The sequence below is a fragment of the Pteronotus mesoamericanus genome, unplaced genomic scaffold (genome assembly GCF_021234165.1).
Source record: "Pteronotus mesoamericanus isolate MK-2021 breed Mesoamerican mustached bat unplaced genomic scaffold, CSHL_Meso_final contig_2, whole genome shotgun sequence".
Taxonomy (NCBI): Eukaryota; Metazoa; Chordata; class Mammalia; order Chiroptera; family Mormoopidae; genus Pteronotus; species Pteronotus mesoamericanus.
This window is the reverse complement of record NW_026555084.1, coordinates 10309906-10337289: the sequence shown is the minus strand read 5'-3', so window position 1 is coordinate 10337289 and position 27384 is coordinate 10309906. Positions and strand designations below refer to the sequence as shown.

At 47.7% G+C, this 27384-nt stretch overlaps 1 protein-coding gene across 2 annotated transcripts in view; it reads left to right on the top strand.

The window, feature by feature from the left end:
- Nucleotides 1–27384, top strand: part of CYFIP2 (cytoplasmic FMR1 interacting protein 2) — a 100470-nt gene that overhangs the window by 61080 nt on the left and 12006 nt on the right. For both annotated transcript variants that reach the window (XM_054568121.1, XM_054568122.1), the window contains 4 exons: nt 9382–9525; nt 10087–10177; nt 11310–11440; nt 27047–27119. In XM_054568121.1, the coding sequence (XP_054424096.1) occupies nt 9382–9525; nt 10087–10177; nt 11310–11440; nt 27047–27119 (439 nt within the window). The remainder of the gene's footprint in view (nt 1–9381; nt 9526–10086; nt 10178–11309; nt 11441–27046; nt 27120–27384) is intronic.

Below are 27384 nucleotides of genomic sequence, written 5' to 3'. Positions count from 1 at the left end.
GGAAATAGGGTCTTTGTAGAATTAGTTAGGGATCTCAGAATGATTTTATCCTGGATTTAGAGGGAATCCTAAATCCAATGACTGGTGTCTTTATAAGAAAAAGGAGAGAGAGATACACACACAGACAAACACAAAGGGAAGAAGCCACGTAAAGACAGAGGCAGAGACTGGAGTGATGCTGCCGTCAACCCAGGGGCACCAGACGTCAGGAGGAGCTGGAAGGTGCAAGGCAGGATTCTCCACGAGAGCCTTCAGAGGGAGCGCTTGATGTCGGGCTCCTGGCCTGCAGACGGTGAGAGAGGGCAGGATCCACTGTCGTAAACCTCCACATTTGTGGAGACGTCTTACAGCGGCTCCAGGGCACGGACGCGGCGCTCCTTCCACTGGGCTCAGAGTCCTTCTTAACACAGGCATCCCAAGGAACTGCCTGTCAGTCCGTCATTTGGACTTGATACCAGAACTAGAAACTGTTTATTATTCTAGGTTGGATGATCCCCAAAGTCCCTTTTCCTTCACGAATCCTGACGTTGGCATTTTCCATTTCCCAGAAAGGTCCATCGGCCTCTGAGCTCCCACCGCCTGCTGTTCCCCTCTACCCTAAAAGAAGACATTGTCACTGTTCTGGTGGGGAGATCACAGGGCATGTCTGAAATAGAGAATAAAGTGCTGCCTAAAGCCACCAGGTTTGAGGTAATCTGCGACAGCAGCCCTAGCTCAGATAGATTGAACCCTGAATTATTTTACACAGATTGCATGTTGTTAACAGTCAGCTTTTTTCTTCTCAGTCGTTGGCCGAAAGAGCCAAGTGAACCCCTCAAGGTTTCCTTGTGGTTCCCATTAGTGATGACAACCAAAAAGTCACAAAACTCTCCCCTGGCCAAGGGTGTCTGAGGCGTGGAGTTGTCCTCATGTCTTTGGATCAGATGGCGTCTCTTGATTAGATGCGCCCTGTGGCTTTCCTGTGCCTTCAAGCTCCTCAGGGGCCTGTCAGTCTGCTGTAACTCATGCTAATGGTGACTCCCTGCCGCCCAGCGGGAAAGCATCCTCTCCGCAGAAAGGCCAGTGTGGTAGTTTGCAGGTTCCTTTTGAAAAGGTTATTTTCAGGGGAATAAAAATACCAATTAAGGAGCCTGTGGCGTGATGAGATGAGATAGAACTCGGGCCTTTGCCACAGAAAAGAGGAATTTATTTTCTAATGTTCCTAGATGCCACCTTTAACACTGAGCATTTTTTAAAATCCTCACCGAGGATATGTTTGCTTATTTTAGAGAGAGGGAGAGAGAGAGAGAGAGAGAGAGAGAGAGAGAGAGAGAGAGAGAGAAACATCAGTGTGAGAGAGAAACATTGATATGAGAGAAACATTGATCAGTTGCTTCCCATGAGCACCCCGACTGGGGATCGAAACCAAAACCTAGGTGTGTGTCCTGACTGGGAATCGAACCTGCAGGCTTTTGTTGTACAGCATGATGCACCAACCAACTGAGCCACCCAGCCAGGGTTTATTTGAGAAGATGAGACACTCAGAATATGAGGCCTTAGAAGTCCTCTGGCTCCAGAGATCCTGAGAGAAGGGCCAGCATTCCTCAGGCCGTGCCACTGACAAGGGGCAGACCCAGGACTGGAAACCGAGTCCCTGACCAGGGCTCATCCTGCCCCTTCGGGCTGTCACCGTTCCCCAGCACCCAGAGAAGCCAGTGCAGCGCTCAGTGAACAAGATGAACTGGGGACTCTCGCCTCGGGAGATCGCACGCTCCAGCCACGCTCGCTCTTTCTCATCGTCATGGAGGCCCTTCTGCAAAGTCTCCAAGTCGTAGCCTCTACTGTTGTCCAGCCACGCTGTATACAGCAGGAGTCCATTACTGACAGAGTGGGGTCCCTGTGCCCTTCCTGAAGGTGGCAGTAAAGGGACCGCCTGAGAGCTTACCTGGGTCCCAAAGCTGATGGGCACCCAGGGTTCAGCGTGCAGGCCCTGACCCCCCCATGCGGGGCTCACATCCTGCCTGTGTGGCCTTGGACAAATGCCCTCACTTTCTATACCTTGGTGAGCTCTTGTGTGAAATGCAAATGTGAATAATACCTGCTGTACCGCGTTGTTGTCGCAGCGAGAGAAACCCAGCTCTACAAAGTGCTGACTTAGGAGGAGTAGCGATGATCGATTACGGAGGAGAGGTCCGTGGGTCAGAGCCACTCCCTGAGCTGGTCGCAGCTTAGCCCGGAGGCAGTAATGGGTGGCGTCTACACCCTGTGATGCTTCCTCCCCCCTTTTTCAAAATAGCTTTAAAAATATATGTTTATTGTACATAAAGAATATAGTTCAAAGAGAGCGGTCAAACTCATCCAACTCAGAAATAACCATTGGGAATATTTTGGTGCATTTTCATGTGTTTTCTTATTTTACCCATGCAACAGCTCTTTGAGGTAGGCGCAAAGGGGGACACGGAGGCTCAGAGGGGTTAATTAACTTGACTGTTACCACATAGCGAGGTTGTGGTGCAGCCTCTAGGTCTACCTTCTGTTGGTCCCCACAGCCAGGGTCCTAGCTGGCCTCTTTGATGTACTGTCATTTGACTTGGCCCATTCTCTAGTCAACAATAGTGAACAATGGCTCTTTGCCTTGTGGTTTGCTTCTCCTGAGAGGTCAAGACAAAAAAAAAAAAATTGGGAACAGGCAAGAAACTAAAAGACCTCAAAGAGAACCCAACCACCTGAATGTAGTCAACTTAGAAGCAGGAAAAGCATCAAACATGTCTGGGGAAATACAGTTAGCAAGTGTTTCCCCTCCTGGAACCGAGCATTGAGCCTGAGAGCTCTGTCACTTCAGTGCTGATGATAAATGTAAAAAACCTTTAGCAACTGGTTCAGGAATCAAAATTAGTATATAAGTCAAAACTTTAAAAGTACATTCTCTAAGTAGAGTAAATTATATGGACTGTCCCATAACTGCCTTCCCGGTGATGCAGATTGTGGCACAAACTGTTCTTTCGATTGTATCAGTAATTTCCTTATAACGTTGCAGTCATTAGAAAGAGTTGGTGTTGTCCTCAGTAGCCACGCGATGCCCCTGGACATAATTCGGCCTCAGGGAAATTCGCTGTGCTCCTGCACTACCATCCCCATTAAGTCGCTGTCCTTCGCGGCTTTGCTGCCGTGACCGGGGTGTATCCCAGCTGGGTCCATACCTGGCCGCCGCTCCTGCCAGCAGGCCTACCCGGTGGAGTCTGCCTCAGCCCCACTGACACCACCACCAGCAGCGCCACCCACCTTGCTGCCGCTCCCCCTGCTCATGTCTGTGTGGTCCCACTCCCGGGCTACACCTTATTTGTCCACTGTCCCGAGAATTCTGTGATTTTGGCAGTTAGCACAGACATCAGAAAATCATCTTATATTTCACCTCTGGCAAGTCACTGCCCTTAGATTCCTCCCCTGCCAAACGGGCATGATTGCCCTGCTTCATCTGGTGCGGTAAGCTGTTAATGATCCCCAAAGAGATCAGGTCCTAATCCCGGAGCCTGGGAACCGTTATTTGATTTGGGAAAAGGGCTTTGCAGAGGTGATTAGGTAAAGGATCTTACATAGGAAGATTATCCTGGATTACCAGGACAGGTCGTCAGCGCCACCACCCATGTCCTTATAAGGAGGAGGCAGAGGGAGGTTACACACACACAGAGGAGAAGAGCAGGTCTTAGCAGAGATTTGAAGATGGGAGCGATGCAGCCACAACCCAAGGAATGCTGGCTGCCTCCAGAAGCTGGGAGATGCAAGGAACCGATTCTTCTGTAGAGTCTTTAGAGGAAGTGTGGCCCTGCTGACCTGATGTCAGCCCAGGGATACTGATTTTGGATTTTGGATTCTGGATTCTGGAACGAGAGAATAAATGTCTGTTGTTGTAAGCCACCAGGTTTGCAGTAATTTGCTACTGCAGCCCCAGAAAATGAAGGCGCCTGGATAGTTATGAAGGCATTATTAGGTGAAAACATTCATAAACAGAGAAGCATTATACACTTAGGTATCATCATTACTATATTAGATTATTTTTTAAAAAGTGATGACATTGGTTTCCTTCAAAAGTTTAGTGTTAGAGGGTTGGTATGGTAACTCTGGACAGGAAGGTTCGTTTCCTGTTCTCCCTCTTACCTTCTCCAAAGGGCTTAACTCCTATGACAAGAAAGGGGGAGCATCATTTCTTGTGGTCTCTACAGCAGCTGCCTGGAATCTTTCAGCCTCTCAGCTGGGAAGACCAACCGGGAACCCAGCTGTTGGAACCCCAACCCTACAGCTCACTAGACATCAAGAAGGGGCGGACTAATGTATCAGCAGCTTTCCCTGTGCCCTAGCAATGGATCTGAACCTGTAACTCAAGAGCTCTCTGTCCTTTATACACCTCACCCTGTGATCTTTCCTGGTGTTGATGTTTTATTCATTTCTCTGCAGTGATTTCAGAGCCGTGTGGCGGCTTGCTCGCCGAACCTAGTGAGCAAACTGTGTTTGTGTTGGGCTGATGGTACACATATCGCTCAAGGAACATGAGAGAAAGTGTAACTAAAACAGGAAAGTAGAAACAGTTTTAATTCCTCTTGGGCTCTCTGAAAACAGCAGTTGTGATTCCAGAAAGCAGAGATACAAAATGCTTGCAAATTCAGTTTGCCAAGTAAATAAGTCTCCTTGTCCCAGGTGGCTGACCCTGTTTACCATCTAGTGAAGGACAGAGGCCTTATGACTCAAAGCTTATATACCACACTAAAAAATAGTTTAAATGGTAGCTTTTTTGTTACATATGCTTTATCAAAGTTTTTAAAAGGTCCATATTCAGATAATATAGTGCCCAGGACCTGTCAGATCAAATTCACTGTATTTTTTTTTCTCTCCTTAAAATACTGTTTTGCCTTAAAAAAAAAAAAAATGCATCTCTATGTCACATTAATAAGATGGCTTTAATTCCTGAATCAGTGGTGTTTATTTCCTAAGATCTCATACATTTTTCTATTTTGTGGATTGTGAATGGTGCTAGCTTGTTTAGCTTGATTTTAAAAGTGAGCCATCCTAAACATAGTTCATTTCTCAGGCAGGCCCTGGGTTGTAACCTGAGTCAGTCAGCAGGGCTGGTTCAGTATAAGAGATCTGTAGCAAGTTTCCAATGTCTCAAGTCATGTTGCATTCCTGTTTTTCTTTGCCCCACCTCAGAAAATGCCCAGGCTCCCATATTCCCACATTTTCTCAATAGGGCCCAGCCTCCTACTGAGCCAGCAGGTCAGACGGGTGCCCTCCGGGGCTGTGTGTGCATGGACTTTTCAGCATGGATGGGTGTTTCTGCTTGCATGGGTGTGGTGTATTTTGGGGGTGGGGAGTGAGGGGTGCTTGTTCCCTTAGAGGGATTTTAATTCTGCTCAATTCACGCTGGCCCTCCCTGAGCTTGGGCCATCAGCGGAGGCTTCCGCTTCTGCTCTAGACCAGAATCTGAGACTGATGGGGGAACGTCAACAAGAAGCTGCCTGTGTGCGTTGAGCAGACTTAGAAGGGGGTATTTTTGACCTTTGTGTGTGGTAAAGCAATTCCAAAATTATCTTGCTCCTCTGTCTAGAACTGGGGAGGGTTGTTGAACCGTATGTGTATTTTTATTTGTGCTTGTCAGGAAGTGCTAAGGAAAACTCGGTACTAGCAGCTCCTTGGGTGGGAGTGAGGGTTAAGGAGACTCTAGGAAGAAGGATGAGCACCCAGGGAGAGCTCGCTGGTGCTCGCACCTCCGCAGGGAGTGGTAATTACGGCTTTTCCAACCCTCAGCCCCAGGCAGGCCCCCTTCTAACAAGCCAAAGCCGCGTTTCTCAGCCTCCACTCGCAGGAGAGCCTCTACCCAGCAGTCTGCTGTTGGACAGCTCCCATTTTTGGCATGTTCTAACTATTAGGCAAAATCTGCATTTTGGGTGCATTGCATCAGCCAGCCCCAACTGTGCCCTCTGTCCCATTCCCATGTGGGACATCCGCTGTGTTGTACGGGATTGTACCCCACGAATGCATTCCTCTCTGCACACTCAGAGCGTCATGACTGCCGGGGGGAATTGTGACCAGGAAGCTGTATTTCCCTCGTCTTTACTCACCAAATTATCAAACAAAGCAGCAGGAATGGCTGTTATTGCAATACGGGCTCCAGCATGTCAGGCACCATGCTCAGTGTTCTCTATCTGTTATCTCATTTAAACCTCCAACGGCCCTATTACAGTTGGTATTATCCTCACTGTGGGGAAACCAAAGCTAAGAGAGGTTAAGTAATTTGCTCAAGATCATCTAGCTAGTAAGTTTACGGATCTGGAATTAGAACTCAGGTGAGCTTACCCCAGCTTACAACTCACTATAGACTCAGAGAAAGCAGGAAAAAAAGTCACAGAATCACAGAACAAAGTAGCTGATTACTTCTTGCCTCCTCCAGGGATAGGCATTGAAAAGCACCCCTCTGCTCAGAAATGCCTTTTATAGGATGCTTGAAAGAGGATGAAGGAAGTGCTCAGAGCTTACTGGGTTCAGAGGACAGGCCTGGAGTGTGTGGTGTGGGCGGGGGAATGCAAGGGGATAGTGGCAGCCCACGTGCTGGGGGCCCCTTGGGCCTGTGAGCAGAGCCAGGTCACCATTCCTTCATGCCTGGGCAGGCTCGAGCTGCAGCCCTCTTCAGGAGAAAATTAAATTGAGGTTTTTGTTTTTTAATCTTTGAAAAACAGTGTCAGGAAGTAAATGAGGCTATGGTATAGCCCAGTGGATTTTTAAATTTACTTTTATAGTGCCATGTAATCACACATAGTAAAACGCACTTAGCTCCAGCTAGTATAACAAGAATGCCATCCACTGGGCGGCTTAAACAGCTTTACTGCATTGCCTAGAGGCTGGGAGGTCCAAGATCAAAGCGCCAGCCGATCTGGTGTCCAGTGAAAGCCCGCCTTCTTGTTTGCAGATGGCCTTGTTCTCATTGTATCCTACAGGACGGGGGATCAGGGTAAGCTCTGGAGTCTCTTTTCACAAGGGCACTAATCCCATTCATGAGGGCCCCACCCTCATGACTTAATGACCTCCTGAAGGTCCCACATATAGAGGTTATAATTTCAACACATGAAGTTGACTCAGTCCATAAATGCACAGATCATTAGGGTACGTACAGTTTCATGAGTTTGAACAATTGCATAAGTCTCTGTAGTCAACGACCCAAGCAACATGTAGTGGATATCCATCACCTAGACAGTTCTTCATGCCCTTTTCTAGTCATCTTCTTCCCCCTCCAGCAGTAAGCCATGGTTGGTTTGGTGTTTGCTATATACTCCTCATCCCTATCCGTGGGAACACGAGAATACAGAATGTGGCTTTGAGAACAGGGCCAGGGCTGAGATGTACTCATGGAGGAGCGTGAGCGCCTACCCTTACGTGCTCCAGCGGCTCACACACCTCACCCCACACCCAGCCCCATTTGACCAGGTGGCCTGTCACACAGACACCAAAATGGTTGGCTGCACACAGAAAATTATGTGGCCTGGCCCCCGTGAGTGGCCAAACCAAACTCACCAATTCATATACTTCCAGGGTTTGCTGGACACCAGCCTGAGTGAACGTCATGCTTTTAAATTAGTTCTGTTCCCTTCCCTACATCAACCATTCTTGCCCTGTCACACTTAGAAACCTGTAGGAACCTCATGAAAGACAGCCATCCGCCAGGGTCAGGCCGAGTTCGCTGTGGCAGCACATTGGTGGAGAGGGTGCAGCCTGCTCTCCGCCGCACTCTGAGCTTCCCCACACGTAGGCAGCAGCTCACCAAACGAACTACCATCCAGCCGGCCTGACGAGTGGACATTCTGACTCCTCACAGACCCTTGCTGTCAGCGGGTTTTCCAGTTGTGGGCTTCATGTGTCCTTGTTTTTAGAGGGCACTTTCATTGTGATGCTTGTTTTGTAAAGTTTAGAAGAATTCACTTATACTAAAACATACATAATGCAAAACCTAGGCTGAACATAATTAAATATTCCCCTAATGGCTTTAGAGGGAGTTGGGAATCTTGCAGTCCTCCGAAAGCATCCTTATAGTTTCATTCATGTAGGATTTCTCATTAGCCAACTAATAGAGAATTTCAGCTAGTAGAGCTTCAGATGTGGTCTTCCTGTATTTGCTGGGTTTGCATTCAAGAGTTTTATAATTCCACTCAGGAAGACTACACTCAGCACTAAGCTTTGAAGTGAAGCCTTATCTAGAAAGATGGGTTATAATAGAATTCAGTTCTATTCAGCATCTTGCAAACAGAGCCCACCAGTAAGTAGAGTTTAGAACATGGGTTTGGGATCCAACCTCCCTGGGTGCAGATCAGGGCTCAGTTACCTATGATCTGTGTGTGACCTTGAGCAAGCTGCTTACCACCCTGAGTCTCAGGTTCCTCCTCTGTGAAATGGGGCTAAGAATTGTCCACACCCAGATGGCTGTTGTGTGGATTAAATGAGAACACACGTGGGGGTTGGAGGGCCTCAGGAAGCCTGGCATGAGGTGCTCTGTGAGTGGCAGCATTTCAAAACAAAGTCAGGGACAACTTTGGTAACCAAATGAGAGCAATTTAAGGACCTACATTATGGTCATTCCCCTTACAGATGTCTTAAAGAGATCCTGATACTTCGTCAGGGGATCTTGTGGGGGTTCCGAGGACAACAGAGGGTAGCCAGTCAGTGGCCAGGGCCCTGAGCCCCCAACCAGCACCCACATAAAGCAGCTTGGCTTTTGTCTGTTCCACATATCCCAGTTCCTGGGACACCTTTCCTTTTGACTGCTGCTCAGAAAGTCAGGAAACCCCTGATTTAATCCACCCCCTCATTTCATAGATGAGGAAACTGACCTTCCCATGCGCTCAGCAGAAGTCTCCTGACTCCCAGACCTGTCTGTTTCCAATACCCCACACCATCATAAGTGGGGACAAATAAAAGGAGGAGAGAAGACAGTGCTGAGTCAGCTATTGTGTTTTCACGTGATTCTTCCAGCCGGTTCCTTGTACCAGAAGTGTCTCTAGAGAAAGGAAATCATCCATTTGACCCCCCGCCCCAGAGTTCAGTAGATAGAAGCCCTGGTTTGTGTGTGCACAGGTGTGAGGAGCAGGGGTCTCTGTAAAAAAGATACTTGCCTGGAAGTTCCTCCTCCTCTCCCATTGGGGAACCCACTGCTCTACCTAATGACTTTGCTCCATCCCATGGCCACTGACCATGCCTCTCTCCGTGGCCAGCATCTTGCAAACGTATGCCCACAGGCCCGCAGGAGAGCACCCAGGTGACGTCAGGTTTCTGTCCTTCCTACCAGGGAAACATCCCGCCAGGACGCAGGCCGGCGTCCATTCAGTCCTCAGCCGCTTATTTTGCACGTCCTCTGTTTTCCAGCCTCTCAACATCGCCTACAGCCACATCTACAGCTCCTACAGGAACTTCGTGGGGCCTCCTCACTTCAAGACCATCTGCAGGCTCCTGGGTTACCAGGGCATCGCCGTGGTCATGGAGGAGCTGCTGAAGATCGTCAAGAGCTTGGTAAGGACGGGCACCGTGGGGCCTGGGACACGCCCAAGTGGGGTTGATGGGAACGAGATCTGCTGGGACTCTTTGCCTGGCCTGTGACGTCATGACACTTCAGCTGTGTCTGTAGGAATCACCCAGGGAGTCCTTTGCCCTTATCCCTTAGTTCCTGAGACCTGTCGCTCTCGCACATTTCTGTGCTCCTCCTGACTTGTGGCTGGGCGTCTCATTTTCTGACCCTGAACTTACTCCACGTACTTGATGCCTGAACTCAGCGATCCTGATGTTGACCTTTAGGGCCCAGAAATGACTGCTCGTAGTCCCCTCCAGAGCCATGTTTAGGGCAAACCCGTGACTGATTACACCCCAAAGGCCCCATCTCCAAATATCATCACGTTGGGGATTAGGGGCTCAACATGTGAATTTACAGGGGACACATTCGGTCCATCACCCTTACCCCCAGGTTTCCGCAGAACCCCCGTGCACCCCCGTGCACCCCAGTAGCCCCGTGTTCGACCTGAAGACGCACCTGTGCACACGGGTGGGTAGGTTCATCTTGTCCTCTTGTTTCCTCAGCTCCAAGGGACCATTCTCCAGTACGTGAAAACCCTGATCGAGGTGATGCCCAAGATCTGCCGCTTGCCCCGGCATGAGTATGGCTCCCCAGGTTGGTGATGGGGAACTGCGGTCAGAGGCAGTGACAGGGAAATAATCCAAACCCCTCCTTGCAGTGGGGGGGACTCCGGCCACCCACCTTGGCATGTTTGCTTCTCTAACAGGCAGTGAGCTGGCAGAGCTCGGGTTTGCATCTTCCCTCTGCCACTAACTAGCTGGAGAGGTAGCCTTGAACCCTGTCTAACCCCTCTGGGCAGTAGGAGGGTCTTCCATCTGCCAAGGTGAGCGATGCCTGCTGGGTCCGCCTCACAGGACCGCAAGGTGTAAGAGGACTGCAGATGTGAGAGCGTTTAAGTCATGTGCTAGCCGGGTTTCCTCGTGAAGGTCTCCACTAGCTCAGCACCTCTGGAATTCCTTCCTCCATGTGCCTAGATGGAGGAGGAGGCTGGGGCCCAGGTGGCATTTCTAAGGGGAGTCAGGAAACAGGAGTTTCTGCCATTCGACCTCTGGGCAGAGAAATGATTCTTTCCTTCCATCATAGCGGAGTGGGGACTACAGCGGGGGCCTGGGGAATATAGAAGGATGGAGACTAAGAGTTTGGCTCCTGGTGTTTTTTTCTAAAAACCAGGATGCCAGGTGCTGGGTCAGTGGGATTCAGAAAAGGAAAGGGCGGGGACTGAAAGCTCTGGTTTTTGGACTCGGCTGCCCCATGTGCTAAGCTGTGTGACTCTGGACATGCCGCTTACCCTCTCTGAGCCTCGTTTGAAAACCTGAGGAATGGTGCCTAGTCGGTGGTGGTGTTATGAATATTAAAGGAGATATTGCAGATAATGTCCTTAGCACGGTATCTAACACCGATAAATAAATGTTAATTCCTGTCGCTATTAGGAATTCAGGTGACTTTTTGGAGGGACTGGGGAAGACCCAGGGCTGCTCTGTGTGTGTGTGTGTGTGTGTGTGTGTGTGTGTGTGTGTGTTTTGTTTTGTTCCAAAAACACATTAGAACTAGCCTCCTGATCTTTCTCTAGTCCTGAGCCTGAATGAAATCCTGCCCTGCCCAGCAGGTTTGGCTTTTTGCTGTCCCTGAGTCAGGTGCGCGGCTGCTGCGCAGCTGGCGTTTTCCCATTAACCCCGCTGAGCTCTTTCAATCAACCTCCTGCTGACCGTCCCCCTGCCTCCCCCAGGGATCCTGGAGTTCTTCCACCACCAGCTAAAAGACATCATTGAGTACGCAGAGCTCAAAACAGACGTGTTCCAGAGCCTGAGGGAAGTGGGCAACGCCATCCTGTTCTGCCTGCTTATAGAGCAAGCTCTGGTGAGTCCTGGTCCAGAGGGGCGCCGTGGGAGGAAATGGGGAGAGAGGCTGCTGTGGGGAGGCACGACCCTCAGGACACAGCAGGAACATGGGCATCCATTCCCGGAGTTTTCTCTCTCTGTCCATGCATTCGGTGAACAGCGTCGGCAGCTTGCCCATAGCCCGGTGCAGTTCTAGGTGGTAGGTAAGTGGCCAGGCACAAGGGCGACAGATCATTACTGTTTTCATTCCGGAGAGGGAGGTGACGGAAGAAGATAGAGTTCAGAGATTGTGAACGCAGGTGGGGGTACATGCCGTGAATCAATCAACAGGGAAAGAGGACAGAGAGGGACGGGTGTGGGGAGAGGATGGAGCTGGATGTGTTTAAGAGGAGAGAACTCCCGAGAGGCGTGAAGAGGGTAAGGGGACAAGGCAGGAGCTGAGGTGGGAGAAGCAGGTGGCCACAGTCCCCGGGCCATCGGAGCATTGTGAGATGGAGTGAGGGGGTCCGATTTGTGTTTTTGAGAGGCCTTTTGGCCTTGGGGAGGAGACCTGACTGGAAGGTGAGTGAGGACGAGGCCATTTGCAGTTGTCCAGCCCAGGGACACCTGGAGATGGGAGGGAAAGAAAGACGCGAGAAGGAGGTGGAAGGAAGGTAGAGAGAGGTGAGGAGGCAGCCGTGATAGCAAGAGCTCACAATAAAAGCCAAAGAAAGGCCTTGCTCCCAGTTGCCTAGAAGCCGGCTCGCTCTGTGCCGCGGGTCCCCGTCTGCATGGGAGGGACGCATAGTCATCGGGAAATCTGAAATGCGCAGTTTGGCTTTTCCTCCATGAGGAGTGATTGCCTCCCTGTTCCCCATTAAATGGACTCTCGAGGCAGCTAAGTGTTCCTCTTTATAGTAACAGGTTTTTAACATGGTTCAGTGTGCCTGGGTTGCCATGGCAGCTTAGCTCTCAGAAGTCACAGGGATGAGATGAGTAGGAATCACTGCTCCGCTCAAGGCCTCAGGAAGACGCTCAAGGCCTCAGGAGGACGAGGAGATGCCAGGAGGGCGCCAGGATTGGAGGTGGGGGAGGGCAGGGCTGGGTCCCCGAAGCCTCAGGTCCTGCCCCGTTAGCGCCTCCTGAGCATCAGGTCAACTTCCGTTGTGCAGACCCTGAGAGGCAGGCAAAGGATGGGGCGACAGGGAGAGGGGAAAAGCCGGGGTGGCCACTTGCATGTATCACTGAGGACACTCAGGATCAAAGCCCTCCAAGGGCTGAGAGAGACCCAGCCTGTGTGTGTTCCAACCCCCTCTGTTCACAAGGGAGAAGGGAAATGGCGAACCGGAGAGGGGAGCCCCTCCCGCAAGGCCACGCAGCCGCAGAGGCAGAAAGGAAGGCCTGTTTTCAGTACCGTTCCTAGTCCTGGGGAGGGGTGGGCGGCCCATATCAAAGATCAGGGCTCCCCAAAGCAGTGCACTCTGCTTTCTGATTAGATAGCTGGGGAAATCTCCAAGCTAAGTCACCTTTCTGAGATTAGAATGGGGCATGAATGAGCTTTCTGGAGCTTTTTACTTTATGAAACTGCAATTACATAACTATTTAAATGACACATCAGTTGTCATTAAAGAGGGGAACTAATAGCGAAAGAAAGAGAGGAGGGGAGGGGAGCGGAGAGGGAAGCGCTAAAGTAGCTTTGTACATAACAGCATAAAAAAAATGTGTAAGTCATAGTATTGAGAGGGGGAAAAAGGTAGCCTCAGGACAAGACACACAGTATGAGGCCACGCCTGTAAAATAAAAAATAAGAAAACCCACTAAAGATTACTACATGAAAAAAACCTTCCCCAAAAAAGCATAGTTTAATCATTTTCTCTATGTATCAGGGAGGAAAACAGGATTAAAGGTCAATAGGGAAACCAGGGTTAAAGGTCAAAACAGGATTAAAGGTCAAAAGGTCAAAGGTTATTTTTCTCAGGAATGCCTGGTATTTTACGAGAAAACTATGTTCATGTAGTACTGTTGAACTAAAAGTAAATATAAAAAGTAGAAGTAGTATATAATAGTTTTAGAAAACCTCGAAGGATACTGAAAAGTGCAAAGTGAGAAGTTTTGCCCATTTTCCTTTTGTGTCATCTGTCTTTTTCTAACAGATTTGCGGAGTTCTTTCTGGTTGTGGGCTCCATATTGAGGCATATTCTGCAAACACCTTCTCTCATTCTGTGGCTTGCCTTTTTTAAACAGATTATTAATATATCACTAATTTGTAAGAGTAGAGATATAAATTGAAAAGGTGATTACCTAGACAAAGGTATATTTTCCTCTTTAAGTTAGGTACTTACAAATTTTCTTAAAATTCAGGATGCAATATTAGTACAGAACCCCACACACCTATGGAGTGAGGTGTTTGTTTGCTTGGTGCTTTTAATTAAGGTCTAATGTATATCCCATAATATACAGACTATGCAGTATTCTCACTGCATAGATTAATTGAATTGTCCATTTTCCTTTGGATGGACATTTGAATCATTCACACTTTGATGCTATTATGAAGGAAGATGTCAGGAATGTCCTTGTGCATTTCTCTTGGTGAATATAGGCCCTCATTTTTGTCAGGTAAATACCTGGCAGTGCAATGGTTTGAGTCGATGCATAGACATATGTTTAGCTTCAGTAGATACCTGCCAAACAGTTTGACAAAGTAGGGTACCAATTTATTTCCCCATTCAGCGAGGTATCAGCATTTTAATTCTTCGCATCCTCGTGAACACTTGCTGTCTCTCTTTTCAGCCATCGTAGGCTGTCTCTGGTGGCTGAGTCACGATGTCTCATTACGGTTGGTATTTCCCTGATGACTAATGATGCTGAGCCTCTTGCCATGTGGCGTTGCCATGTGCACGGCCTCTTTCTGAAATGCTGTCCAGTATTTTCACCTATTTTTAATTGAGTCATTTTTTTCTTATTGGTTTACAGATATTATTTCTATATTGTGGATACAAGTCCACTAATTTTAAGAAAATTACAAGTATATTCCTGCAGCTTATATTTTGATGAACAAAAGTTTCTAAGGTTTAGCTTATTTATCTTTTTTCTTTTCCTGTAGGGCTGGTGCTGTTGTGAGTTATTTAAAAAGAATCTTCCCTACTCTAAAGTCATAAACATATGTTCTCTTCTAAAAGTTTTAGAGTTTAGCCTTTCCAGGCGTTAACAGGCCTTTAAATGTATTACGTATCTGAAGTGGATGTGTGTGTTTAATGGGAAGTGAAAATCCAATGTCATTCCTTGCCAAGTTGTCCCAGCACCACTGATTGAAAAGGCCTTCTCGTTCCCGCTCTGCACTCGTCATGCTGCATCTGTCATTTATCCGGTGGCCGCAAAGGGGCTGGTTGTGGCACGCTCTTAAATATATTTGAGTCTAATCTGAAATGAGTCAGCATTTCTTAAGTACCTGTTTATAAGTCTGTTATGCTTTTCATGGGAATTCTGTTGTGAATGACTAGTAGTTCCTCTAGTGTCTTTTACCCCAAGAAATCATAAAGTGGTCGTTAAGGAAATGTTCCACAGTCACCATGATTTTATTCAAATTTTGTGTGGTTTTCAAGCCATCAGCCCATTGCTTGTTATGCCGACACGCACCAGGAGAGGGCCCTATTCGTTCACGTGAGCAAGGGAGGCCTGAATCCCCGGTGAGGAGACAGCTTTTTCACATGTGCCTTTTACTGAGAGGCCTCCTGGCCAAGTCCAGCCCAGGACTTGAGATGTTTCCCGCCTTTGATCCTGTTGTTTATTTCTTCTCGCCTCTTCCTAGTTGAGCAGGCCACAGCTACACTCTGGTCAGTCCTGAAAACAGCGCTTCTCTTTTAGGAGGGGAGGGGAGCCTGGGCCCAAACTCACAGAATGGAATGTTGGTCAGATCCGGGGAAACCATCTGAGACCATACAGGGCAGGTGTCTCAGCCTCGGCACCGCTGATATTTGGGGGCCAGACAATCCTTTGTTCTAGGGACCTGTCCTGTGCATTGTAGGATCTTGGGCAGCATCCCTGGGGTCAACCCACTAGATGCCAGGAGCACCCTCCCCAGTTGTGACAACTGAAAAGGTCTCCGGATAATGCCTAATGTTCCTCCCCCTGTGGAGTGCCACCAATCTAGTGCAAGCCCCCATTTCACAGAATGGAAACTGAGGCCCTGAGGGGGAGACACCCTTCCCAGGGGGACACTAGTGCAGGAGTTGGGCAAGAACCAGGGTCCTTGTGGTTGTCATACTCGGGGACGGGGCTGCTTCACCGAGCTGTGAAGATTATCATACTGGTTTTCGTTTTTTATTTTTGTTTTAACTCCACCTTCACATCTGGCCCCTTTATCTCCTGCTACTACTTTATTGTCCCTCTTCTTTCATTTTATTTTTCTTATTGCATAAGTGAAATAAATTCACCACTGGAAAAACCCAGAGAAACACAGACAAAAAGAAGAAGACAAAAACCACATCACCACGCTACAATAACTATTGTTCACATTCCAAAGGATGCCTCCCACATGATGTCATGTTTCAGCATATAATTTTTCTTATGGACATGTTTTTACTTTGTTGAGTTATAAAAGCCATATTCCCCAAGCTGAGACACGCAGCCGGGGTGGACAATCCCTGACCCAGAAGCAGGCCCCTGGAACCACTGTTTCCGAGGCTTAGTCAGGATGTGTGGTAGTCCCAGTTCTTGCTGTATCCGCAGACCACGGGTCCTCTTACTTACAGAATATTTTTATTGAAACTAGCTTACTTTTTAACTTAAACTTATTTTAATGGAAGACTTTATATCACTTCCATTAAAAACTCATAATTTCTTATCATCATTAGAAAACAACCGGAGGGGAAGGGTCAAGTCAAGGAACACGTACAAAGGAACCATGGACAAAGGAGGGGGACTTGAATGTGGCGGCGGGGGGGGGAGAATTATGGGGGAAAGTGGGGACAACTATAACTGAACAATAATTTAAAAAAAATTTTTTTTAAATAACTAGAAAAAAGAAAGCAACTGGATTAATAAGGTCAATCAAAATAAGGCAGGGTGGTGTCCGTCCGGCTCTGCACCTGAGGGCTGCTCCTCCGCTCTGTTCGAAACAGAGAATAGCACACGTCAGAGAGGTCGTCGGATGTCCTCTGAGGAAAGGTTGTGAATGGAGACTTTCTCATTCAAGGTGTCAGAAGAACCGATAGGGGCCTGAAAAGGAAGGAACTTTCTGGCTGCGGACTCGCTGTTAGGAAATGCCATTTCCCTGTGCCCTCAACGCACACACTTTGGGAACCGCCAACCTTGGAAGACACTGACAAGCACTTGGGTGGGGGGCTACCTTCTAGGCCCATTTCTTGGCTGTAGATCTTTCCTAGTTGACCACACATGATTCTCATCCAGAATAATAATCCTTTTTCCCTTGACAATTCGGGGAGAGGGGGAGGTGTAGAGGTGAGACGTAACAATATATAGTATCATGCAAGGGAGGCACAGAGGAGTGGGGGAGACCACACACACAGAGAACTCGATGCAGTTAAATTACTGATTTATTTAGCCAGGGCTACAGAGAGCTCCTGGAAGGGAGGGGCCCACAGAGTAGGGGCACGTGGAACATACCCCCGCTGAGCTTCCCACGGTACATGGAGCCCCAGCGGAGGGGCTAGAAGCTATAGCTTGTACATGCTGTACAAAGGAGGGTCGTGGTGGCTGCGGAAGGCCTAATTTCTTCCTGCTCCACAGGCCTGTGTCCTTGGGGCTTAGCACCAGCGTGCAGGGAACACATACACCGACTGTCTATGTGCGTCCATATAAGGGAATGTTTAAACCGGACCACTGGGCTCTCGGGTTAGGCCGCATTCCCCTCCTTGCCTTTCCCGCCGGAAGACCACGGGGAGGCGGGGGCGGAGGCAGGAGGAGGAGGGCGGTGGGGGGGAGGGGGGGACAGGGTTCCTATGGGGGTCCCACCTCCAGTTTGCCAGCTCATTTCTCTGCACTTACTTGACAGAGGTAAAACCGTATGACATTCATATTAGTGTTATTTGTCTTTTTGTTGCCTCCAAACTCGGAGCAAAATGTTATTTCAGAAATACTGTTCTGAGATCGCTTTGATGATTACCATTAGGAAATTAGTTAAAAATGGTGCACTGTTTTTCACTCAGAGGTAGTCTGTTGTTCTACATGAATCTGGCCCGTCTAGGATCACAATGACCCTGTTTTTAAAAAATATGTATTTTGAATTTTTGTGGTATCCTTTAGCCAAAAGAACTCTGTCCCCAGTTTACTTCAAGGACCAAGTTGGGAACATGGGGTTTTGTGCTATTTGATGGTCTACCAGTTTTAAATTAAGTGAAACAGAAAAGGAAATTTTTTGAGAGTGAAAGCAGTGCCAAAATGAAATACTCATCTCTTGAAGAATTTTGATGTGGGTTCCTTACAATAAAATATTCTTGCATTCTGACCAAAAACCTTTTCACTTCTACTTGCTCTCTTGGCAAAGAACAATTTTACATTAGTTCTTGGTCCTTAGTAATCATCTAATGATTACTTCTCTTACAGCCATAGTGCATCAGCGGTCATCCTAAGCAATAGGGATAATAAGCATTACGGTGCCACTTGGTAGGTGCAAAAGCTTTAGAAAACTCGTCATGGTTGGATCCCAATTTAAAAAAAAAAAAAGAACTATAACCCTGACTCGTGTGGCTCCGTGAGTTGGGCATCATCCCACAGACCCAAAGGTCACTGGTTTGATTCCCGGTGAGGGCACATGCCTGGGTGGCAGTCCAGGTCCTTGGTAGAGGGCGTCCGAGAGGCAGCCAATGGATGTTTCTCTCCCTTTCTTTCTCCCTCCCTTTCCCTCTCTCTGAAAATAAATAAATAAACTCTTTCTTTTTTTAAAAAAAAGAGCTATGAAAGAAATGTTTTGAAGAACTGAGCAAATTTTGGTATGGATTGTGTATTATATGATACTAAGATTTTTTTTATTTTTTTAAATTGGTTTGAGAGGAAGAAACATCTGATTTGTCGCTCCACTTATTTATGCATTCATTCGTTGATTCTCGTATATGCCCTGACCAGGGATCGAACCCACAACCTTGGCATGTCAGGACAGTGCTCTAACCAACTGAGATGCCCGGCCAAGACAAGAATCGTTTTAATTCACAACAACCGTTTTAACGTTGTGATCCCTGAGGATGTCCTTGTCTTTAGGAGTTGCATGCTGAAGCATTTAAGACTGAGTAATGCAGTAGCTTTAATTTATTTTCCAATGATTCAGTAAATCATATCGAGTCAAAGCAGATACGGCAAAATGTTCGCTGTGACTCCCCATCAGGGGTCTAGGATGTTCATTGTTCTTTCAAGTGTTTTATTTGTTTAACATTTTCCATAACACAAACTTGAGGCAGAAAAAGGGAAACCTCATCCTGGAATCTGAAAAGTTCAGAAGAAAAACAGCCCCTGTGCAGACGAGGTCGCAATCCTTTACAGCAGGGAGAAAAGGTAGGAAGGCTCTTGTTTTTTCCAGCTCCTTCTGCTAGTTGGTGAGATTTGTTCTTGGTCACATATGCGCTTAGGTACTTCTGGCTGGATTTTTAAAATTTATAGCGGCATCTGCTAGTGCCGGACTCAGCCACAACTCTCATGCTGCCCATCTATCTGACTTACCAGCAGGAAACGTCAGCTCAGGATCACGGAGAGGCAGGCGGAACCAGGGAAGCTGGCTGGTGCACATGAGACAGAGGCCACGCGGGGTGTGTGCGTGGCCCTGAGGGAACACCCAGAATACCAGTCCGTGCCAGCGGCCCTCCTCCCACGGGTTTGGTGGGAGGCTTTGCTGCTTCTGCCGCCCTTAGAGGACAAAAATAATAGCGCCTTCTCCCCGGGCTCTGTTCAAGAGGAACGTTTCAAAGCCAGATTTTCTGAGGGTTTCTATCTTTCCATTCTTGCCAAGGGTGGAATTTACTAGTAGGTAAAGCATTAGGGGATAAAATGGCAGAGCTGATTCTCCTTGTAGCAGCAAAGGGATCTCCGTTCAGTTACAAATCCTATCAGGTTACTGTCCTGCTTAAAACTGACAGATGGTCTCTCATTGGACTTAAAAACCTAACTCCCAGCTTTGACCCAGTAGACCTGGAGAATTCAGCCCCGCCCACTCCTTCAACTCTGGGTGACATTATTTTGTCATCTCTGCTGGAGGCCCTACCCCCAAATAAACACAAACCCTGACCAGATGGCGTCCTTATCGCCTATGAAAGGAGAATGTGCTGATGGCCCAGGAAAGCGCCCGGGGTCCCGGCACCTAGCGCTGGAGTTTGTCCCCCTCTGGTATCTGGGAGGCAGTTGACATGCCCACTTCCTCTTGGTTGGACTATGTGGGTAGCAAGGCGGAAGAACGAGGCATAGGACATTACCTGGGTGTCATTGACCAGTCAGCCCTTCCGGTCTCAAGGCAGCAGCATGGAAGGAAGGCCGTGGGTCTAGGCCCCAGTCACAACTCAGATTTAGTTCCGTTTTTTTCCAGTCCATGAATATGCCGATTTCACATGCCAGTGACGTACAAGGAACACGGCTCCCTGGGGCCTTTGCTGTCGCTCTGGCCACACGGCAGGCCCAGAGCCTCCCTCCCAACTCCCGGCATTTTGGGCGTGCGGTCCCCTGGTTCCAAAGGAGGTGCACTGTGGGGGCAGGGTCGCTGGGCCTCATGACCAGGAGGGAAGTTCAGGTGGTGAGGATACCTGCCACACAGCAGGGTCTCATTGGCCACTTAGAGGTTTAAAATCAGGGTTCCCGACCTGAGACTTGCTGTGGAGACAGGGGCATCCTCGTGCCTTTGTGCCTCTTGGGAAAGAGGTACTTCCCATCCAGAGCGGTACAACTCAGCAAGTGTTGCAGAATGAAAGGGCAGTAGGGCTGGTTTCAGGAGGGATGATTGTCCTGTAGGCCTGGTGGCCGCTTGCAGATCAAGCCAGAGAATCCTGTGAGGCCTCAGCCTGTCACCCACTTCTTCGTTTAGTAAGAAGTACTCTCTTCGCTTACATGCTGCCTCTATCCAGTGAATATGCAGTGCCTCACAATTGTAAGTAATGGTATCACTAAGTCTACAGACCATTACACGGAATAAAACTAAAGAGGCATCAGGAGGCAAAGCACAAGCCTGGGGTGAGTTACACTGGGGCTGCCTCACTCAGGTTTCAGGCTGAGTTTCAGGTGCGCTGCTCTTGAAAGGGCGTATCTTTGGAGCCAGAAGTCCTGGATCCCGGTCTTGCCTCTCTACTTGATGGCTGTGAGGCTCTGGCAGAGTGAGGAAGTCCTCTGATCCTTCGTTTTCACCCCCCAAATACATTGGGGCCAAAAACCTACTTCCTCGAGTCTTTGTACTAAATGAGGCGATGAAGGGAAAGGCAGCGGAAGTGAACAGGCAGGCCCTCGGTCCACCGGCAGTCCCCGCCTTTCCTGCGTGTGCCCTGAGACCCCAGGGCCGGCCCCTCGCTGCCTGCAGCCCGGTCAGCCCGCCCTCCCTCCCAAGCCCCAGCGAAGGAATCCCTGCTGCCTTGACATCAGAGATGCTATCTTTGATCTTATCCCTCGTCTGTCACCTGGTCCCTTTCCTGTCCATCTCTCAGGCCCATCTCAGAGCCATTGTCGGCGTCATTCCCCCACTCGATTGTAAAACTTCATTGAAATCTCGTTTTTCCAGTCCCGCCTGCCGTCATGTGTCCGGCAGCGTGCCGTGCTGGGGAGCACATTCACCCTCACACTTGTGTTTTGCTCCCCCCTGGTCAGTTTCCATCCTCATGTTGATGATTTCCAAGTTCAGATCCACTCCCCAGACAATGCAAGGCCCCAGACCTCTCTTTCTCAATTAGCCGCTTAAGACAACACTTACTTACGGACTCCCTAGTTGGAAAGTGGAGATTTGAGCTCATTTGCATCTCTCCCCACTCTTCCTCTCAATATTTAACTATACTACTTATTGCTTCTGTTGTTTTCCCTTGTAATCCGAAATAATACACTTACATTATACCCCTGTTGCTTCTTTTAGTAACATTATTTAGTATCCTGGCTTTTTCCCACGCAAGATGAGGAAATTAACCCTTCTGATACCTCCACCTCCTACCTCTTGTCGGGTGTGCTTTTACATTTATATCATCACAGTAACACTTTTTTTTGGTAACATTTGTATTTTGTCAAGGGTAGCCTAAAAAAAGAAAAAACAAACACATATACTATTTACATATTATTAAACCTATGCAAATACTGTTCCTTGCTGGACCACGTGGTATGCCAGCATTCCTTCTCTCTGATTCCAGCATCAAGACCCCAAAAGCTCCTTATTGTAAAGTTAAGAATTAGTTACTTCCAGAGGTTTTTTTTTTTTGGTCACATTAAGTTTTAAAGTAATATGTGTTCCATGTAGAAAATTGACTAAATATGTACAAGAGGGAAAAAACAAGGAGGAAAGAAGAGAGGGATAGAAAAGTTAAACTAAACCACTTGAGAATCTCACTACATGGAGCATTTCTTAACAATGCCTCACCTAGTTCCTCCCGAGTAATCAGTAATATCAAAAAGGAGCTACTGGCCTTAGGCCCATATAAAAATAGGAGAGATTCTGTTCTACGTCTCAGTTCCTTTACACACGACAGACATTCAACTTTTATCCCACATACTTATTGAGCATTTGCCATCTATCGGGCACTGTGCTCAGTATTCTGAGTACACTGTGGTGGAAAAGAGGCGTTGGCCCCACCTTCATGAAGGTTACGTACCAGCAGGGGGAGGTAGACATTAATCAAACACTAACGCGCAGGCAGGAAGCACCCAGATTGAGCTCCAGTGCCGAAAGGAAAAGATGTGGGTTCTTTAAGGACACAAAACAAAGAACCTACATGGTCAGGGAGGTATTGAGGGGGTCCAGGGAGTCTTCCTGCAAAGTGTGATGCTTGAATCGAGGTTTGGAAGAAGAATGGGAGTTAACTAAGTGAATGGGGGTAAGGGAAAGAGCTAGGTTAGGGAGCCTTACAGAGAGAGGGTGACAATTCTGGGATGGGATGGACGTACAGACGTTGCATTCAGATAGCAGAACACTGCCCTGGCTGGAGCAGAGCGCGCCAGGGGGCCGAGTCAGGGAGAAGGCCACTCTCAGTGGGCTTCACAGGCCCGGGGCTGCATGGGTTCCTGGGCGGAGTGGAAGGCCAGGTGTGGATCCTCTAAGACTGAGAATGGACAGGAGGAAGGTCCGCTGTTAGCATCAGCGCCCGCAACGGGAGCTTGTTTGGATCCCCGACACAGGCCCTGGTGTGCTCTGAACTGAACGGAACATTTTTATCGGTCGCAATGGCAAACAAATGCCAAATACCTTCTACAAAAGGAGTTACTGAGTATGGAGCCACCGCATTGTACAAGCGGCCGTGTACCTCGTCCTCTGGGAGCTCCCTGGGAAATGCTTCCCCACCTTTACCAGAAACCACATCCTTCTCCCTCTCCTCGCCTTCATTAACAAATGGCATTACAGGTGGGGAACACGCAGGAAGCATGCCAGCACGAAGCACCCCCCCACCCCGTGCAGCCTTTGGAGTCCTGCAGTTTGCAAACTCAGGTGGTGGTGGGGTGCAGACAGGGGGTAAATGGAACACTCTGGTCTCCCCCAAAGATACCTGAAGTGGAAGCCTGTCGTGTAAAATGAATATGTCAGCAACATTGCTATTGGTGTAGAGGGCCTGGCTCCTTCTTCCTCTTTTCCATCCCCTAAGTGTCTCCCATGATCAATTTTATTTATATTAACCAAAGAGAATGTTGATAGTCTGTGCAATGGACAACTTTTCTGGTAACAAGACATTTCCAGGAGCAACTGAAACTTTGGAAGAAAACAAAAAAGATAAAGTTGGCAGTGGGGTTATGTGTACCAGTCCCCTGTGCGGAAAACTTCAGTAGTTCCTCACTGCCCTTCGGATAAAACCCGCCTTCCCACCGTGCCTGTGAGGCCCTACGTGAGCGGGTCCCTCCCTGCCAGTAGGGCCTGAGACTGTACGAGGATGCCTTGCATCGCTGTCCTCCAGGTTCCTTTCTGCCCCAGGCCCTTTGCACTGGAATGCTCTTACCTCATATCTACAGGGCCGGCTCCCTCGCTTCATTCCATTCTCTATTTAAATGTCTTCCTCTCAAAGAAGATTTTTTTCTAACCACCTTCTCTCAAGTAGTCCCTTCCCCCTTCCCATTCATTCCAGCTTCTTACCCTATTGTGTTTTATCGCTACCTGAAATTTCCTGATTTATTGACTTGTTTTTATCTGCCTCTACGAACTAGACTGTAAATTCCATGAGTGCAAAGATCTAGTCTAACCTGTTCAGCATCATGTCTGGAAAGCCTAGAACAGGGCCTTGGGAGTGATGCATATTTGTTGGATGAATGGATGTAACAGCATTCTGGTATTTGGAATATAGTGATGTGGATAAACTATTTATTCATCTGAGAAGCACAAGGATAACAAATATGCATGCATTTCATAAATAATTATTGAGACACTGTTATGTCCTAGGCACTGGGAATATAGAGGCTTCATCCGTGCCTTCACGGAGATGGTAGCACTGTGGTCAGTGTGGCGAGCTGAGGACAGAATCACGGGACCGGAGGGCCGGTTGATGATGGGAAGTGAGGAGGAGGCAGAAAATGAAGCCTAGGTTTTAGGCTCAGGCAGAAAAAGAGATGATGGTACCATTCTTATTATTTTTTTTTTTTTAATCATCACCCAAGGATTTTTTTTTTTTAATTGGTTTTAGAGAGAGAGGAAGGGGAAGGAAAGAGAGAAACATCTTTGATGTGAGAGAGACACATTGACTGGTTGCTTCCCGTGCATGCCTTGGCTGGGGATTGAACCCGGAACATAGGTATTACGTACCCTGACCAGGAATCAAACCCACATTCTGGTGTATGAGACAACACTCTAACCAACTAAGCCACCCTGCCAGGCCAGTGGAGCTGTTTTTTGAGCAAGGAACCCCACGTGATGAGGGGAGAAGAAAGTCTGCTTTAGAAGTGTTGACCTGGGTGCATCCCAGTGGCAAGATCCAGCAAGGAGATGGATATTTGAGTCTTGAGCTTGAGAGAAAAGTCTGGCTGGGAATAGGGTTGATGAGTCAAAGGCAATACTGTAGTCATGGGAGTAGGCGAGACCAAGCAGGTAGAATAAACTGAGCAGAAAAAAATAAATAAAGTAGGCCCTTGGAAGAAACCAACTTTTAAGCGATGGTTAGAAGTCAAACCTGCTGAAAGGTCTAAAAAGGAGAAACTGACACGATGGAAAGCCACAGAACTCCTTGCCGTAGCAGCTGAGGGAGGTCAGTACTAATACATGGGAGGTGCCATGAGACAACGGAAAAGCAGCCCCCGAGCTTGGCGCTTGGCGGCAGAGCAGTTCTCAGAAGTCTTTGCAGTCGCTGCCATGGTGTGACACAGCTGGGCGGGATATTTCTGTTTGCCGGGGGCAGCGAGGGGCGGCGAGGGGTGCGGGGGGGGGGGGGCGGAGTAAGGACTAGGAAATGGAGAGAGAGGGAGAAAACCCTGGTAAGGTGCTCGATCCTGAAAGGAGGAAAGAGAGGAGGATGGCTAAAGATACTGGCTAGAAAAATAATCCAATGACACTCTACAGAGCGGAGCGAGATCTTGCTTGCAAACTACTGGGAGGCGGCCATGGCTTAATGCGAAATCAAACTTTCTCATTCTTAGTGTGATTCAAAACTTGGACTGCCTCCGGCAGTACTGCGCTCTTGATTGCTGGAGGTGTCGAAGAATAGACCGAATGTTATATTTTTTTTAAAAATGTGTTAAATCAGTGTCTAGACTTCTATCATAAGAAACTAGAGAAAGAAGAGCAAATTACACCCAAAGCGAGTAGAAGGGAGAACATAATATAGACCAGAACAGAAATCAGTAACATTGAAGAACTACAGAAAAATATGAATGAAACTAAAAGCTAGTTCTTTAGGGGCGGGGGGTGGAGTCAATGAAATTGATAAACCTCTAGCCAGACTGACCAAGAGGAAAAAGAAGACACAAATGACCAGTATCAGGAATGAAGTAGGGGCATCACTATAGATCCCACAGGCATCAGAAGGATTATAAAGGTGTACTACAGACAATGCTATGTCCATAAATTACATTTAGATTAAAGGAGCAAGTCCTGGAGGCGCACAAACCCCCAAAACTCACTGAAAAAAAATCAATAACCTGAATAGTCTTATATCTACATAAAAAGAAGTTTTATGACAATTTTTTTTTTAAAAAATAAAAGCTCCCAACAAAGAAAACTTCTGATGCAGATGGTTTCACATGTGAGTTATACCAAACACTTAAGGAAAAGGTAATATTAAGTCTACACAGTATTCCAGAAAATAGAAAAGGCGAGGGAGAAATCTCTTCCCAATGTATCTTATGAGGTCAGCATCACCCTCATATCAAAACTAAATGCATTTGAAAAGAAAAATACAAATCAATGTCCCTAATAAATAGAGAGTAAAAATCCTCAGCAAAACACTCACAAATAAAATCCAGCAGTACTTAAGAGGGATAATGCATCACAACCAACTGAAGTGTATCCCAAGACTACAAGTCTGGTTCATCATTTAGAAATCCATCAAAATGACTCACCATATTAATAAGTTAAAGAACCACCTGAATGATCAATTAGCCAAGTTTTCAGATTATACGATACATCAAAGGATCTGAACTTAGACATAGCAGTGAAGACCAGCTTATCTGATCCACTGGTTAGGGAAGACACAAGTTAATTAAGAAAGGGGGGAAATTTCCCCTCTGGTTGAAAAACTGAGCATTATACTCAGGTCAGGCAGGTCCCTCTAAAGAGGTCACTTGTCCTCCCTGTTTCAGGGCGGGGTCTGTAGTAACAGGCATTTCCCTTCTCAAGCAGGTGGCCCACCAGCTCTCCAGGATGGATGCGGCCCCGCCCCCCATGCCTGAAAACCCCTGGGCTCCCTCTGCTGCTTAGGATCCAAGGGTGTCCAAACTGAATGAGGCCTGGGTCTTACCTGATACAAATCCCCACAACTGAAAGAAGAGAAAACAAGTCACCATCGAGCCTGTCTGTCCTGGGTTCTGGTCGTTCTCTCACTAGTTGTTGTGTGGTGTGGAGAAAACTAACCAACACAAGCCTTGACACAGAATCGTCCTGGATTAGTGAACTGCACAGCTGGCCCAGCCTGCTGCTCTGAGCCCACGGGCCTCACAGCCTACCAAACAGACACGGCCTGGGACCCATCGTCCCTGCTTGCTGCCCCTGTCCCTCGGAATTCTCCAACAAATTCCGTGTAACATGGTAATGAAAATGAGTTTTACACGCATGTGCCCTGGACTTTGCTTTGAGGTTATGCAGTGTCTTACTTAATCCTCACAGCAGCCCATTAAAATAAGTACAGTTCTCATCTTCACTTTGCAGATAAATAACTAGGCTCAGAGAGGTTAAGCTACTTGCCTAAGATCCACAGCTAGCAGGCAGAAGTGCCAGGATTTGAATTCAGGTCAGGTTGACTCCAATGCTCAAATTTATAGGAATGAGAATCCCTCCTGGTTTATAATAAAAATGTTGGGGTTTCTTATCTTTCTTTCCCTCTATCTCTGTTTGCAGTCTCAGGAGGAAGTCTGTGATCTGCTCCATGCTGCGCCCTTCCAAAATATCTTGCCGAGAGTCTACATCAAAGGTAAGAAACCACTAACAGCAGCTGAATAGCCATCTTGACTTTGAACTTCATGTTCACTTAATCCCAGTAAACCCAGATCTGCATTCAAAAAGGGAGAAGGTTAAAGCTTTGGGGGGCTATGGACCAGTCACAGATTGGTAGAATTAGAAATGATATGCCAGGCTTTGTTTCTTCATCCTTCTAGAACATCCCTAGTCTCTTGCTTTCTAGCCTTGGTTTAAATCTTTCGAGTAATGGAGAATTCATCCCCCAGCTTTGTAGGTGA